Here is a 15,320-nt window from a genome sequence, read left to right on the forward strand (position 1 = left end):
GGGGCCGTGCCCAACAAGAAAAGCACTCACTCATGGGTGTGCCTGAACGGACGCAATCTAGTTCTCAAGGTTTTTAGGAAAAAGTATTTCTGTAACCGGCGTGTTATATATCCCGTAATCCACGGATTCAATGAAAACATTTCAAGCAACCCGATCGCTATTTCTCCCGACGGTGCTCGGGCTCCCAGGCCCCGTGCTGCTGCTACCCTCCACATCCTTCTCCTTTGAAAGCAGTTTCCTCTTGGCTGCTTCCTCATCATCTTCATCATCCGTCATCAGACCGTCGAGCTCAAACTCCTCAACATCCCGGAGCCGGCGTCGCTCAGACTCCGCAACGGCGTCGTCTCCCGTGTTGGCTGCCGTCAGATTCTTGTACGCGTCCGAGTTGTAGGATGCCCTGTCGTAGACGTGAAGGAGCATGCAAACAAAGAGGAAGGTGAGGAAGGCGAGACTGTAGAGGATCAAGATGTAGGCAACGTGGTCCATAGGTGAGCTTTCGAGAAGTGCCATTTGCTCTTCTGTGGCACCCATGAAGAGATAACCCGAGGCGAACAGTAGCTAATTGGGCTGTGTCAGTGACTTGTCTGCGAAATACCTAGCACGGGAAGCATTGTACTCACGAATACGGGCACATATTGAAAGCTGTTGACTTCGTCCCCTGCAGTTGACACACCAGTCTTGTCTTGCAATACAAAGGATACTTCGATGATCCTCGTCACGCCGGCAGCCATAAGCGTATAGCCAAACATGGTATGCAGTGCCGAACTGGCCATGGAATGTTGAGTGTGTGCTGACATGGACCATCCCGTGAGGATGAGCACGAAGCCAGGGATGAAGTTCCGCTTGGGCGATCCGTCACGGCCGCGGCTGAGCCAGACACCAGCCAAACCGGCACACCACCAAACGATACCCATGGCAGTGTGCTGCCAATCGTTGCCCCTCCACTCCTCTCCCCAGCGATGTTCGGTGAAGGTGTTGACGCATCCCCAGGCGGCGATTATGGCGCTGTCGAAGAACTCTTGCGACCTGCCCGTGCGTCTCAGCCAAAGCTGGCCGGCCAGCAGCATGATGGTGAGCAGGGTTCCGTAAGCTATGAAAGCGCTTCCCATGATGAAATGTGCCACGCATTGTCCGAGGTGATCGTCGTGGCAGAATCCCAGAGCCGCAATGCCGCCAAATAAAAGTTGCACCCACGACACGACGGGGAACACCTTTCCGTTTATGCTGTGCGCCAACACGAGCCATTTGCGGATTCGGCCAAGGAAGCCCCGTTCGATGTGTAGTTTGAGGTAGACGCCGAGGATGATTTGTGCGAAAAGGAGACCGTAAACTACATCGCCGAATTGGGCGTGGGCACTATAGGCAAACTCGCGGCCGCCGTGCGAATGGCCGAGGATGGCGCCAAGGATGGCAATGGCAGAAGCGATGGTTTGGACAGGTACGTGCCATTTGCTTTTAACCAACTACGATTCCACGAAATGAACGTTAGCAGGAGTACACCAGCTGGTGCAAGATCTTGTCAGATGGATACAAGCAAACACACAGGTCACCTACCCCTAAAACCATTCCCAGGGGGAATAGCACGCCGAAAGCGAGCATCTGCACGAAGATATGAACCCATAATGTTGTATCCTAAGGTATGGCTGTTAGCTCGAATTCTGCAAGTGTAGAATCCGCTCGCGGGTACGGATCGTTCTGCATCAGATGGCCGATGGTCCGAGGGTTTAGGGTCCTTGACGACAACGCAAAGTCAAGTTCGAGGACAAGACGTACGATAGGATCCATTGATATCGCTTCTCCCTCCTGAATCTTCTCTTGATGGTGTTCGTGAGCCGACCCCATTGGAGCGAATAGCAGCACTGCTGCTATTAAGTACCACGCGCTGTATGTGAATGCCGATGAAGCTGAGGACAGCAGCAGACGACGCGGCGGAACAGATGAAACCGAGGCCACAGACATCGGGCCTCGCTGCTTCGTCCGATTTCTCGACCACGCCATTGGGCCAAGAGTCCCGTTACGTCCCTTTTACTTTTTTTTTTTTTCCCAGTGTCAATCCTTGACACACGGTGAGATGGCCTGGCAGTACCGCCCTGACCAACTGGCACCGAGTATGGCGCGGTCTGTGGAGTCCCAAGGTCGCCGCCCCTTGTTTCGAGGTTTCGAAAGTGGTCGCGGGATTGAAGCAGTGGTGGATCAGGCGATGTCGGAGGAGCAAAGGCCAATCGCCGTCATTTGTTTTATGCTGCACTGGGCGGTCCTTGTGTCGTCGAGGTTTTTTTTTCTCGTGATGCCTCTGGTCAGGGATGAGGAGAAATGGAACTAAAGGATCGCAAGCACGAGTGTCGAAACGTCGAAAAAACGCAGCCACCCAGCCTGTTCAACCCCCATTTCCGGTGGTTCAAAGGGATTCGCGGCTGATCCGACGGAGCCGGTACTTTGATTCAGGGCTCAAGCGGCGCTAAGCCATTGCTGGGAAGGCTGCCAGTGCCACAACCCCGCCGGCAGCGGGCTGGATGCTGACCCTGGCCAAAGGGCAGATGGCAAATGCATCTTGCTGTCGTGTTCCATGAGCCTCGATTGGTTGGAACGACACATATGTGGGTCTATTGAACCTAAACTTGCATGGGCATGCATTCCCCGCTTCGACATCTATTCCAGTGTGCAAAGATTGAAGAAGTCTGGGACCGCATGATCTCATAGTGGAATTTTGACGTATGCATGCAAACCGTTCGTTTCGCATCGATTTGTCGTGAAAACTCTACAGTGTTTCATTGTCGATGCTAATGTGAACCTACAAGATACTGTTTCTGGGGCGCCAGCACCACCTTTCTGGTGTTGCGATCACGACACGAACTCTGCCTTGTCTGCCTGCCACTTGGCATTTGAAGGCGTGGATCTAAAACCTTATGATTCCACTGTTTGCCAGTTGACAACAGACCAGGTCTCAAAGAGGCTGTGCTTCTTGGTGTAATTTCCGCCCTTTGCCCATCAAGCCCCAGATTGGTACCAAGGCTCTGGGCCTGTTCACCAAAGGCCCTTGTACAGAATGCTTGTCCTCTAAACTTTGTCATGTCGAGCGATTGATTCACTTCACAAGGATGCATGATACGAGCTCCTTTTGTTTTCCCCCCTGATTCCCCTGCAAATACGTATCTGGGGTATCTATCCATAAACACATTTTTTATATATTTCGTTCTTGTGAACATCGGTTATACGACGAGTTTGGGACAACGTTCATCGCATGTCTACTTGGTCGGAACAAATGCACATGACATGGTATAATGTCTAACATACTTGGGTTATAATTGATGACTAAAAGTCACTACCAAAGTCTAACTAACCTGCACAACGTCACCAGGCCACTAAACCAAAGGACGCACACCCTGGGGGTAACGGAATATATCTCCCGGATCAACTGCAGTTTTGATCTCGCGCAGTCGCTGCAGGTGGCCTCCCCAGTACCCCCTTTGCGCACTTTCAGGACTCAGCCTCGAGTCTGGATAGTTGGGATACCGACCCCACGTCTCGCCGTCGTCGACGCCGAGGGTTTTGGTCAAGCCGCCGGCGAACTCGTCGATGAAGGCAAATCCATCCGACGGATAGACCCCCTTGGCATCCACGCGATCGTAGAATAGAAACAAGAGCAGGTGGTCGCGGTGCGCGTACGCTGCCGAGTCGGCGCCCGGCTTCGACACCGCCGAGTTCTTGCCGCCGTGCAGGTCCACCTGTACGTACCAGTCGCGGCGTGTCGTCTTGCCCTTGTTGAACCAGTAGTCTACGAAAGCCTGGATCTGGGTCGGGTCGAGGGCGTGAGTGTACAGGCTGGACGAGTAAAAAGTCTCGGCCTGGCTCGGTTCCACGGCGGGATAGTTAGTTGATATCATGGCGACTCATCAAGGCTTGAAAAGGGGGTCACTGACCATTTTATAAGGCCTGGACTGGTCCAAGTTCAACCCGTTTCCGAAATGTGTCAACTGCCCCAGCCAGTCGTCGGTTTGCGAGTACTGCAGCCTAGCCCCAGTAGCCGTCACCAACGGAGCCAGCGTCTGCTGCAATGCCGTCTTGTTCCCCCAGTACATGCCCTCGAGATTCGCAAACTGCCTCGTGATGAACAGCCGCATGTTCAACTCGGACGGCATCTGCTCGGCCGCAAACTCCTGCAGCGCCCTGAAGCCGTCCACGGCCGTCGTGTTCTTCCACGGCACCTGCGCGACAAAGTACGTCACCTCATCGGGCGCCACAAACGTGTCGAAGCGCATCTCGGCCACGACGCCCATGGACGACCCGGCGCCGCGGACGGCCCAGAAAAGATCCGGGTTCTCGTCGGCCGAGCACTCGACCACGCTCGAGTTGGCCAGCACGACGGTCGCCCCAACGAGCCAGTCCAGCATCAGGCCCTTTGCGTGCGACGACATGCCGTACCCGCCGTGCAGCGCGTGCCCGCCGACCCCGACGCCGGGGCACGTGCCGTGGCTGACGGCCCGCCTGCCCTGCTTGTACAGCTCGTTGGCGATCCTGCCCAGCCTCGCGCCGCCCTGCACGGTGGCGATGCCCGTGCCGGCGTCCAGAGACACGTCGTTCATGCGGTCGAGCTGGATCACCAGGTGGCCGTCCTCGCCGCCGGTGCCGAACGAGGCGTAGCTGTGCCCGCCCGACTTGGCGTTGGCCTTGAGGCCCGCGCCGGCGGCACAGGACACGGCGGCCTGGATCTGCGGGATCGTGGTGGGCGTCGCGATGGCAGCCGGCGTGTAGTTGAGCCGCAGGTTGAAGGTTGTGCTGTCCAGGAGCCAGTCGGGTGAGCCGGGGGCGTCTATGGGCACCTCGGCGGCGGAGAGGCAGTCATCGAGCAGTGCGGTCTTGGATAGGGGGGAGGCAAAGGTTGCGCATGCCGCGACGGCTGCCAACACGGCGGCTTTCGTGGCTCTGAACATGGCTGAGTATTTTACAGGCTCTCCAGGCCGTACTGATTCAGATCAAGACCGTTTTTCGTGATCCTACCCTAGCTGGGAAGCCCAGCGCTATTTCTACATTTTCCTTTTTTGGGTGGCTATAACTCAAAGTCGAAAGTTGACGAGATCTAATCCCGCATCTCTGGCCGGCGCGCTGCGAGGATGAAAATAATCTCATGATAATTAGATTGACCTAATGTCCGCCACCTATAGCCGCGAGTTATACCTGCGCGTCCCAGGAACAGCCGCTCGGCACGTCTCGCTTATCTTTAACCCCCTGCGCGATGTCGACTACCTTGACCGCCAAGATTTGGGATTGGGAAGCGACAGAAATCTTTTTGTGTTTCCTAAGATCCCTACCGAACACGCGGTGTAGTCTACGTAGGTAAGCAGTCACACAAGCTTGATACCAGATGCATGTTACGATGCCAAGTTTGGAGGCTGATGGTTGAATCCCCGTGATAGATTGGTTTTGTATATTTGACACCACGTTTACAGCCGTTTCGCTCGGTTAGATGGAGGGAAATAACAGCCGCCGGCAAGCAGTGGTAAACAGCCGAGACTTTTATTTGAGTTGTCCTCGACGTCCCGGGTCTGGCGATAGAAGCTGGTTTGCATACCAGCAGATTGTCGATGATCCTCTTGCAAGGATTGAGGTTCCTGAATGAGGAGTCGTTTCGGATGATAATGTCTCGCCAACCTCACAACCCACGCAAAGTGATGAGCTGAATTTGCACCCATATGTTCTCACTCGCAACAAGCTAGCGATCATAACCCAACGTGTCCAACAATTACAGCCGCAGTTTGTCAACGCTGGGGGTTGTCTGACGGATCAATCTTCCTTCCACCCACCTGACGGGAATTAGATTATAGGCACTGCATTTATCCGGTGTAGCGTCACATCGGACAGGCTGCCGAGACAGGAGTCCCGGATACCCCCGAAAAATCCATGCATAAACTCCCGCGCACAATCAAAAAAAAAAAAAAAAAAAAAAAAAAAAAGCTTGCCCTTGGTTGGTTCTTGCGAGTTCATCACCCTCTGTGCTTGTGCGGAATGCCTAGAATTGAAGTCAGGGGCGGCTTGAGGTATTAACCGGACATACCAACACTTTCACATGACTTTGACAAGATTTATTTGACATACAAGTCATGCTCAGCCACAACAAACACCCCTGGTAAACTCCTCCACGATCCGCATTTAACCACCGCGGTTGGGGAAAGCAACGAAACCCCTGCGTCGCAGCCGCTCCCACCCCCGGATCTTCAATCTCCAAGATGCCCAATTGGGGAAGTCGGAGTCTGAAAAGCCAGACTCGAGTGCTATTTCTCCGCCTGTAGTTGGCCGGCCCCCACATCCCACTCACCTAAACTTTGTTAACTTGTCGTCGGTATAGCAGCAACATGACTCCACACCTGATCAAAGGCGGTTCATTTCTCTGGTTTCGGGTAGAGAAGACATCTGTGCCGATCCGCATCTTGATGGGTTGTGCGTATATTTGCTTCCGCCGACGGTGGCGATGCGCGCTCAAGGTGTAAAAGGCCAGCTTGGTGCCTCGAATCATTAGAAAACTTTGCTTTAAATGTGACTGACACCCGCCTCCGTTTTGTTTTTATTTTCCTCTCTTTTTTTCCCTCCTCTGCCAAACATCCTAGACAAGCCGCCCAGAAACGGAGAGAACAATGCTGGCCTCACTTCAGTCTCTGGCCTTGAGCCTTTCCGTACTGGTTGCGACGACCGCGGCGCAGTCCAACCTCGTCGTGTCCCATTTCAATGGCAACGTCTACTCGCTAGACTTCTCGGGCTCGCAGTTGGCGATCAAGCAGACGCTCAAGGCCGGTGGGACGTGGCCGGCGTGGGTGACATATGACAACGATACCCGCACCGTCTACGTCAACGACGAGGCCGGCTGGGTTGCCCCGACCATCACCGCGCTCAGTGTCTCTGCCGACGGAACCCTGACGCAGACGGCTGCTGCGAGGAGCAATGGCGAGGTGCACAGTGGCTTGTACGGGGGTGCAGATGGCAAGGGGTTCATTGCTGTAGTTCAATAGTATGTCTTTTGTAATTCTTTTTCTTTTTTTCTTCTTTTTTTTTTTTTTTTTTTCACGCCAACCATAGCCCATCTCTTCTGTTTCATGACGGCTAACGTTGCAATCCCCCAAACTAGCGAAAACTCGGGCATATGGACATACAAGCTGCCCATCACATCCTCCTCCCAACCGCTCCAGAAGCTCGGGCCCTGGACCATGTCCGGCTCCGGCCCGGTCCCGTCCCGCCAGAACAAGCCGCATCCGCACTCTGCCTTCACCGACCCTACCGGCCGCTTCCTGCTGACCGGCGATCTCGGCGCCGACCTAATCCGCGTCTTCTCCATCGACTCGGCCTCTGGCCAGCTGACGTCGTGCGCCGACGTCAAGACCGGAGCCGGCGACGGGCCCCGCCACGGCACCTTCTGGACCTCTGGCAACTCGACGGTCCTGTACGTGGTCAACGAGCTCGCCAACACCGTCGCCGCCTACCGCGTCGGCTACCCCTCCGGCGGCGGCGGGTGTCTGAGCCTGACCAGGTCCCAGACCATCTCCACCGTGGGGCCGGGCCGGACGGCGCCGGCGGGCTCCAAGGCCGCGGCGGTGCAGCTCGTCGCCGGCCGCCACCTGTACGTGACGAACCGCAACGACAAGACGTTCGGCGCCCAGCAGGACGCCATCGCGCTGTACTCGGTCTCGCCGGCCGACGGGCTGCTGACCTTTGTCGAGACCTCCAACTCGCGCGCCTTCTTCCCCCGCACTATGCAGGCCAACAAGGCCGGCACCATGCTGGCGGTCGGCGGCCAGACGTCGAGTAACGTCGTCATCTTGGAGAGGAACGCCCAGACCGGCAAGCTGGGCCGCGTGCTGGCGAACTTGGTGGTTGGGACGCCGGGTAGGGCCGGTGAGGAGGACGGCTTGAGTGCCGTTGCTTGGGTTGAGTAGGACGCGAGTTGGTCTGTTGTGGTGAGCTGTGAGGGGGATATATATATATATATATATATATATATATATATATATATATATATAAGCCACGACTAACAATGTACTTGATCTTCCAGAAAGCCGGTCCAACCCAAGTAGCCCGTACCAGTATATTTTTATTTATACACAACTTTGAACTAACTCATGTCGTAAGCCAAGTCGAAACTGTAGCCCAGAAAACAAATTGGCCGTCGATGATAAAGGAACAGCGACAATATGGTCACATTAAATAGGCAACACTACCCGACCAAGGATGCAAGCGACTAAAATGGAATGCTGACCAGCTTGTCCACAAAATGATATATATATATATATCTGTTTTGCCAAGATATTAAACGTAGTCAACACCCGTCTAAGCAGGCACCACATCCCTTCCAGACTTGGCACTCTCCCGCATCGCCTCGATGATCTTCAACACCTCGGCCGCCTGGGTCGCCGGCACGGGGCAGTCCTCTTCCTTGCCGGATCTCAGCGCAGCCGCAAGCCCCCTGTACAGCTGCAGGTACGTAGCCGGCGGATCAATGTTGGGATACGCAACCTCGTGCGCCTTGCCGTCATCAGACAGCTTGGCCAGCCTTCCGGGCCTCTCGTCCCTGCCAAACTCCTTCTCGGTGCCCTTCATGCCGGCCTTGAGCTGGTCCTCCTGCGTATCGAGCCCCGTCTTGCGGTACGTGCCCTGGCTGCCTCGTACCCAGAACCTAGGCTGCTCGGCCTCGACGCTCAGCACCCCGATGCGCACGTGGACCAGCAGCCCGGAATCGGCATAGCTCAGCACGGCGTTGACGCTGTCGGGCTCGTCCTCGATGCCGTCGACGCCCGAGACGAGGCGGCCCTCGCGCTGGCGGACAAACTTTGCGCTCACGGCCGAGGGCTTGCCAAAGAGGACGTAGACCTGGTCGACGAGGTGGGTGCCCAGGTCGTAGACGACGCCACCGCCCTGCGACATGGTCATGCTGGCCTTCCAGTTGGTCGGGTGCGCGGCGCGGTGGCGGTCAAAGTGCGTCTCGAACTCCCAGATGCGGCCCAGCTCGCCGGCCTCGAGCAGCCGCCGGAGCGTGACAAAGTCACCGTCCCACCGGCGGTTCTGGTACACGCACAGCAGCTTCCCCTGGGTGCGGGCTAGCTCGGCGAGCTCGACGGCCTCGGCCGACGTCGGCACGAACGGCTTCTCAACCAGGACGTGCTTGCCGGCCTCGAGGGCCTGCTTGACAAAGGCGTAGTGGGTGTCTGGCGTCGTGGAGATGACGACGAGATCCAGGGCCGGATCGGCCAAAAAGGTGTCGACTGACGTGTGATGGTGAATGCCGGGGTAGTCCTGCGGGGCGGAGTCGTTGGGTTTGGGGCTGCGCTGGACGATGGAGTGCAGCGTAAGGCCTTGGGTGAGTTTGATGAATGGGATATGGAAGACCTTGGCTGACATGCTGAGAGTGGTTTTCTCCTGTGAGTAATTGTGAGGAGTATAAACGGTGGAGGGACTCGTTATTATGAGCCGCCTGACTTACCCATATCCAACCACTCCAACGTTGAAATTCTTTTGATCGGACATGTTGAAAATGAGAGTTACTAGACTAGTTTCCTGATAGTCCGGTTGATGTATATACAGAGTACACAAGATGAAATGGAAGACCAAGTGTATTTTGTGTATGTTCAGAAGAGGTGGGTATATATGTACAAGTTATAGCTGCTATGTGTTCTGGCCAACGGGTTTTTGAAGTGGATTTGAGCCGCCTTTTTCATGACCGTCCCGTTCGGATGACGTGCCGAGACCTGGCCCGTAATGCCAAGCCGGACAGAGCTTTCTCGCCGTCGCGGTGGAGCAGCTGAAGCAGCTGTAACATAGCTCTTTGGCTTCGTCATAGGCTGCTTCGTATCCAATTCAATTTCTTTACGATACTTTAGTGCCGTCTGGGAGGGGTCTTGTATTCGTCATTTTCATGCTGCGGTTCACAATGGAAGAACAAGTCGGTTGATGCTGAGGTCAAAACTCAGCAGGATCGATCTTGATATTCTTCAGTTGTCGGTATTTTCTTCCCTGAACATTTCCAGTTAATGCTCTGATACTCAATAGCAAGTTGAAGTCCATTCAGGTTGCCAAGGACCTGCATGTCCTTCCTTCCTTTCTACCCCTCCAGGTTCACATTTTTGGTAAGGGTTAGGGGTGTCTGCCCCGCTTGAGGGGCTTCTGCTAATCCCAAGCTTCTAATTGGTTCCAGTGCTGCAAGGATCTGCTCCGCGATCGGCCAAAAAAAATGCGAGCTTTGTTTGAGCTTCAATTGAACTCAATCCATCAGAACTGCTGTCCCTGTGACTGTCCCTGTGATCTTAGTCCACATATTCCCTCTTTTGCAAATTCGAGTGAATTGACTCACCGCTTCATTTGGGCGTCTTTTGCAGACAATGAGATTGTAGACGGAGCTCAATTGACCAGATCACCATACACTTCCAAGTACCTGCCTAGGACTTGACCGCTGCCTTCATCATCGGCGCCGCCATCGCCATGATGTCCTCAAACCTGTTGCGCGCCAGGGTGCCCAAGGCCCTGGCTGCCACCAGGAGCCATGCGTATGTCTTCACGCAGCCATTTTTTGATACAGACATCGAGCTGTCAAACGGCCTATACTACACCTATTGATCCGGACGCTTAGCAAACTAACATATCCTCCAACGTCACCAGGGCCCTCTTCTCCACAAGCTCCCGCCGCGCTGAGCAGCAGCTCAACAAGACTTCGGCCAAGATCACACAGCCCAAGTCCCAGGGTGCGTCGCAAGCCATGTTGTACGCTACCGGCTTGACCGAGGAGGACATGAACAAGCCGCAGGTCGGCATCTCGTCGGTCTGGTACGAGGGCAACCCCTGCAACATGCACATCCTTAAGCTCTCGGAGCGGATCCGTGATTCCGTCAAGGCCGCCAACCTGGTCCCCATGCGCTTCAACACCATTGGAGTCTCGGACGGCATCAGCATGGGTACCACCGGCATGCGCTACTCGCTGCAGAGCCGTGAGATCATCGCCGACAGCATCGAGACCGTCATGCAGGGCCAGTGGTACGATGCCAACATCTCCATCCCGGGCTGCGACAAGAACATGCCCGGTGTTCTCATCGCCCTCGGCCGCGTCAACCGCCCCAGTTTGATCGTCTACGGCGGCACCATCAAGCCCGGTTGCAGCCAAAAGGGCGAGCCCATCGACATCGTCAGCGCCTTCCAGGCCTACGGCCAGTACCTCACCGGCGAGATCACCGAGGAGCAACGTTTCGACATCATCCGGAACGCGTGCCCGGGCGGCGGCGCATGCGGTGGCATGTACACCGCCAACACTTTGGCGTCGGCCATCGAGACTCTGGGCATGAGCTTGCCCGGAAGCAGCAGCAACCCCGCAGAGCACCCGAGCAAGCTGACCGAGTGTGACCAGGTTGGCGAGGCCATCAAGAACATCCTCCGCGAGGACATCCGACCCCGCGACATCATGACGAGGCAGGCATTCGAGAACGCCATGGTTGTAGTCAGCATTCTCGGTGGAAGCACCAACGCCGTCCTGCACCTGCTTGCCGTTGCCGACGCGGTCGGCGTCAAGCTTACCATCGACGATTTCCAAGCCGTGTCCGACCGGATACCGCTTTTGGCAGACCTCAAGCCGTCGGGCAAATACGTCATGGAGGATGTACACAAGATCGGCGGCACGCCTTCTCTTCTGCGCTTCCTGGCCAAGGAGGGCCTTATCGATGCTTCTGGCGTTACCGTCACGGGCAAGACCATGAAGGAGAACTTGGACAAGTACCCCGACTTCCCGGCCGACCAGCCCATCATCCGTCCCCTCAGCAACCCCCTCAAGGCCACGGGCCACATCCAGATCCTCCGCGGTAGCCTCGCACCCGGTGGCTCTGTCGGTAAGATCACAGGCAAGGAGGGTCTTCAGTTCACCGGCAAGGCGCGCTGCTACGACTGCGAGGACGACTTTATCGAGTCGCTGGAGCGGGGCGAAATCAAGAAGGGTGAGAAGACGGTCGTCATCATCCGTTACGAAGGCCCCAAGGGTGGTCCCGGCATGCCCGAGATGCTCAAGCCCAGCTCGGCCATCATGGGTGCCGGGCTCGGTAAGGACGTGGCCCTGATCACGGACGGACGCTTCTCTGGCGGTTCACACGGATTCCTCATTGGACACGTGGTGCCCGAGGCCATGGAGGGTGGACCTATCGCACTGGTTCGGGACGGCGACACCATCACGATCGATGCGGAGAAGCGGGTGATCGACACGGACGTGTCAGACAAGACTATGGCGGAGCGCCGCGCCGAGTGGAAGGCTCCCCCAAGCAGGGTGACGAGGGGAACGCTGGCCAAGTACGCGGCGCTGGTGAGCGACGCGAGCAGTGGTTGCGTGACGGACAAGGTCGCACGGTAAATTGGGATATTGTAACCGGGAAGAATGGCCTTGCGAACCATAACTGACAAGGCCGGTTACTATTCTGGGGGAAAAAAAAAGGGGGTGGTAATTCCAAAAGGAGCATCTATTCAGGGGCTATTTGATTCATTTTGTTTGTAACTACCACTTTCCATCACTTTGTATCTGTTTAGGCGAGGCTATATACCTAGATTTATCTTTATCGTTCTTTTTACCCATCGATCCCATGTTATTTTGTAACCCTGTGACTTGCCAGAAATGCCTCATGGATGTGATGCTGTATTATTCAATGTGTTCTGGCCTGGCAAATAACTAAGCCGGACAATCTAGTCTAGTCTAATCTAGTAATCTTGTCATGAGCACATCCAACGGTGGATCATAGATGGCATGTAATATGGGGGATATGGATCCTGCATGTTTGTCATCTTGGCGATGCATCTAATTTGGCATCTGCTGCTGAGAATGGGCGCAGTTTGAGCTTGTCGATCCCTCAGCTCGTGTTGCCAAGTGCACAAAGTCCTGAGAAGCCGGACGGGAAGAAGCTGAGAGCCGAGTCGATCAAGTACAATGACTCCAAGCTTGCCACTAGCCAAACGAGTAACCCGAGAGAACATGGAAGCAGTGGCATTTGAGTATTAGCACTAAAACAAAAAGACAACCGTGGCTAAGCATTTGGCGTCTGGCTCGACTTGACCAATCCCGTGGGTTTTATCGCTGGCGTGGTAGTAAACGACGAGTTGCAGCAGTAGTGTTGGGATTACCTTCTGGGGAAAATGGCCGGCCGACTGTTGTTGGCCGCTAGTTCCTATAAAAACCCGAACGACTATTACCCGTGGTCTGCTAACGGCTGTTTGCTTGCATAAAACGGCTTTGTTTAAAAGGGTGTGGGGTTGGATTTTAACCTTCTTCTCGTGGCCGAGCGAACAGGCAACGGCTCTTTTGTGATTAGCGGCGGCGGCGGCGGCGGCAAAAAAAAAACGTTTGTTGCGCGGAGGGGATTCTGGCATTTGCACTTTGCCCGATCTAGCAGCAAACAAGAGAAGAAAAGAAAGGAAAAAAAAAGTGGCATCAGTGCCGAAACGGTGCGCCAAAATCTACGTCTCCGGCAATGCTGGGGCGGCGGCTCGTACGCGGGACCCTACATTTCCGTGCTCATAATGTCACGAGGCTTTGTCCTCCCTCGCTGGATGTAGTACACGCGGCTGACGGGCGGGGAACAAAATAAGAAAAAAGCTCGTATCACCCACCATGAGTCTGTGGCCTGCCGAACTCGGGTGGGAGAGAACGAAAGGTAAAGAAAAAGAGGGCCGCTGCATGGGTCAGTAAATTTCCTAAATCAGGCCTTGCAGTTGATGATCTATCCATTCGAGCTAACCCAGGCGAGCGAACCAACACTCCCTCGCTGACAGCTGACCGTCGTAGTGAACTATAACCTGTCTGTAAAAGCACAGACTGGCGTGAGGCGCTACGGCATACAACACGATGGATGCATGGGGGATGTCGTTACATGCAGTCAATCTGTCGGTCAAGAAGTTTCTGTAGCTACGGTAGTAGTAAGACAAGGAAGGTAATTAGCATTTTCTTGCTCATCCCTACATCCATCCCACCTTCTTTCAGCCTGATAATTAAAAAAAAAAAAAAAAAAAAAAAAACCCGGGGAATAGTAGGTTGTTGCCACGGGCACGCTTCTCGGCACAGGGTCGAAAAAGGTAGCGCTGCCCTTTTCTCTTTTAGTGGAGGCCTTTGTCTATTGTTCTTGTTTTGAGTGGGGGATTGGCCGGAAGTGGGGACATGGACCCAGCTATAGCCGCGCGGTGTGGGAAAATACGAACGAGCAGAGAAAGGGGAGTCAGTCAGCAATCGCAGCATCGCAGTGAACCGACGATCTCATTTTCTCGTCTGACTAGACTAGGTTAACTTGGAGATGGCAAAGATGGTTTCCTCCGATACCCGGTCTCCACCATAGCTGGAGATTTTTTCAAATCTTTGAACTGTTGGCTCAGAATATGCAGCGCCGTTTTTGGCAACAGCCGAGGTAGGAAAGACCACTTGCTGGCTTGCTTCTGTCGATCCCAAGACGATTCGTAATTGCGGGGTTTCTGGTTGTTTCCCTCTCTCTCTCTTGTTCCCTTGATTCTTTTTTGTTATCTGGAATTTTCTGCAGCAAGGGTCCAACAACCAAATCATTGACTTGCTCCTGTTGCTACTGTACCCTCCACCGACTGGTCGGCCCTTGCTTAATCCACACGGCCGCGCAAGACGGCTTGACGGGTACAGCAAACCATATTCTATCAAGCTGCATCTGCACTACTACGATATACTCTGGTAGAACATGATGCTTCCCCTCCCTTTTGGGGAAAGAAAACGACAAAAATCGGTCTGGCATCGCATACTTTCGTGTTTGCCCAGCTAACTGATGCCACCCGACGTAGTATCCATCTACAGTGGTAGCTCAAGCTACTGCGCGTCCTTTTCTTTCGTTGCTAGTCAGGCAATAATACACACATGCACACACCACCTGGGCTCCATGCCCGCCCTGTCCTGCCCTTGCCCCCTTGTCGCCGATTTGCTTGCTGTCTTTGTTTTTGGGTCGTGTCGTTCGCCCCATTCCCCCACACGCTTTCTGCTAGCAACCCGAAAAAAAATGACGGCATAACGTAGTAGCCGTGCTTGCTAGAGGAAAGCTGGGCCTTTGGTTTGCTAATGGTAGGTAGCTGGCCATGCTAGGGTGCTTCTAGATCTACCCTGGCATCGCCCTCCGTCTCTTACCCTCGGCTCTGTTACTTGATGTCCTGACGTGCTATGCTTTCTATGGGGTGTCTTTTTTGTTCGAGCGTCACTTTACTTGCTACACCCTCATCCAGGGCCTTTTATTTATTTTCTCTTTCGTAATTGATCTTCTTTCCAGTGTGTTCATGCAGATGGAGCTAGCGCGTGTACATACCAAGTTGTCTTTGAT

General features: G+C 54.6%; 5 protein-coding genes across 5 annotated transcripts; 2 read left to right on the forward strand and 3 right to left on the reverse strand.

Annotated features, from left to right (window-relative positions):
• Window positions 1-141: 141 nt before the first annotated feature.
• PpBr36_07815 (uncharacterized protein) lies at window positions 142-1,998 on the reverse strand (the record flags this gene model as incomplete). The annotated part of the gene is made up of 4 exons (XM_029894949.1): window positions 142-558; window positions 621-1,463; window positions 1,555-1,632; window positions 1,774-1,998. The coding sequence occupies 4 exons, from the start codon at window positions 1,996-1,998 to the stop codon at window positions 142-144; spliced, it is 1,563 nt and encodes a 520-aa protein (XP_029748298.1).
• A 1,364-nt stretch (window positions 1,999-3,362) lies between these two features.
• PpBr36_07816 (uncharacterized protein) lies at window positions 3,363-4,931 on the reverse strand (the record flags this gene model as incomplete). Its single annotated transcript, XM_029894950.1, has 2 exons — window positions 3,363-3,845; window positions 3,921-4,931. The coding sequence occupies 2 exons, from the start codon at window positions 4,929-4,931 to the stop codon at window positions 3,363-3,365; spliced, it is 1,494 nt and encodes a 497-aa protein (XP_029748385.1).
• Window positions 4,932-6,629: 1,698 nt separating this feature from the next.
• Window positions 6,630-7,922, forward strand: PpBr36_07817 (uncharacterized protein; the record flags this gene model as incomplete). The annotated part of the gene is made up of 2 exons (XM_029894951.1): window positions 6,630-7,000; window positions 7,118-7,922. The coding sequence occupies 2 exons, from the start codon at window positions 6,630-6,632 to the stop codon at window positions 7,920-7,922; spliced, it is 1,176 nt and encodes a 391-aa protein (XP_029748372.1).
• A 391-nt stretch (window positions 7,923-8,313) lies between these two features.
• On the reverse strand, window positions 8,314-9,507 carry PpBr36_07818 (uncharacterized protein; the record flags this gene model as incomplete). Its single annotated transcript, XM_029894952.1, has 2 exons — window positions 8,314-9,382; window positions 9,464-9,507. The coding sequence occupies 2 exons, from the start codon at window positions 9,505-9,507 to the stop codon at window positions 8,314-8,316; spliced, it is 1,113 nt and encodes a 370-aa protein (XP_029748373.1).
• A 912-nt stretch (window positions 9,508-10,419) lies between these two features.
• Window positions 10,420-12,361, forward strand: PpBr36_07819 (uncharacterized protein; the record flags this gene model as incomplete). Its single annotated transcript, XM_029894953.1, has 2 exons — window positions 10,420-10,523; window positions 10,636-12,361. Coding segments are annotated over 2 exons (1,830 nt in total), but the record flags the coding sequence as incomplete, so codon positions are not given.
• Window positions 12,362-15,320: the final 2,959 nt, after the last annotated feature.

Source organism: Pyricularia pennisetigena, chromosome 1 (assembly GCF_004337985.1).
Source record: "Pyricularia pennisetigena strain Br36 chromosome 1, whole genome shotgun sequence".
Taxonomy (NCBI): Eukaryota; Fungi; Ascomycota; class Sordariomycetes; order Magnaporthales; family Pyriculariaceae; genus Pyricularia; species Pyricularia pennisetigena.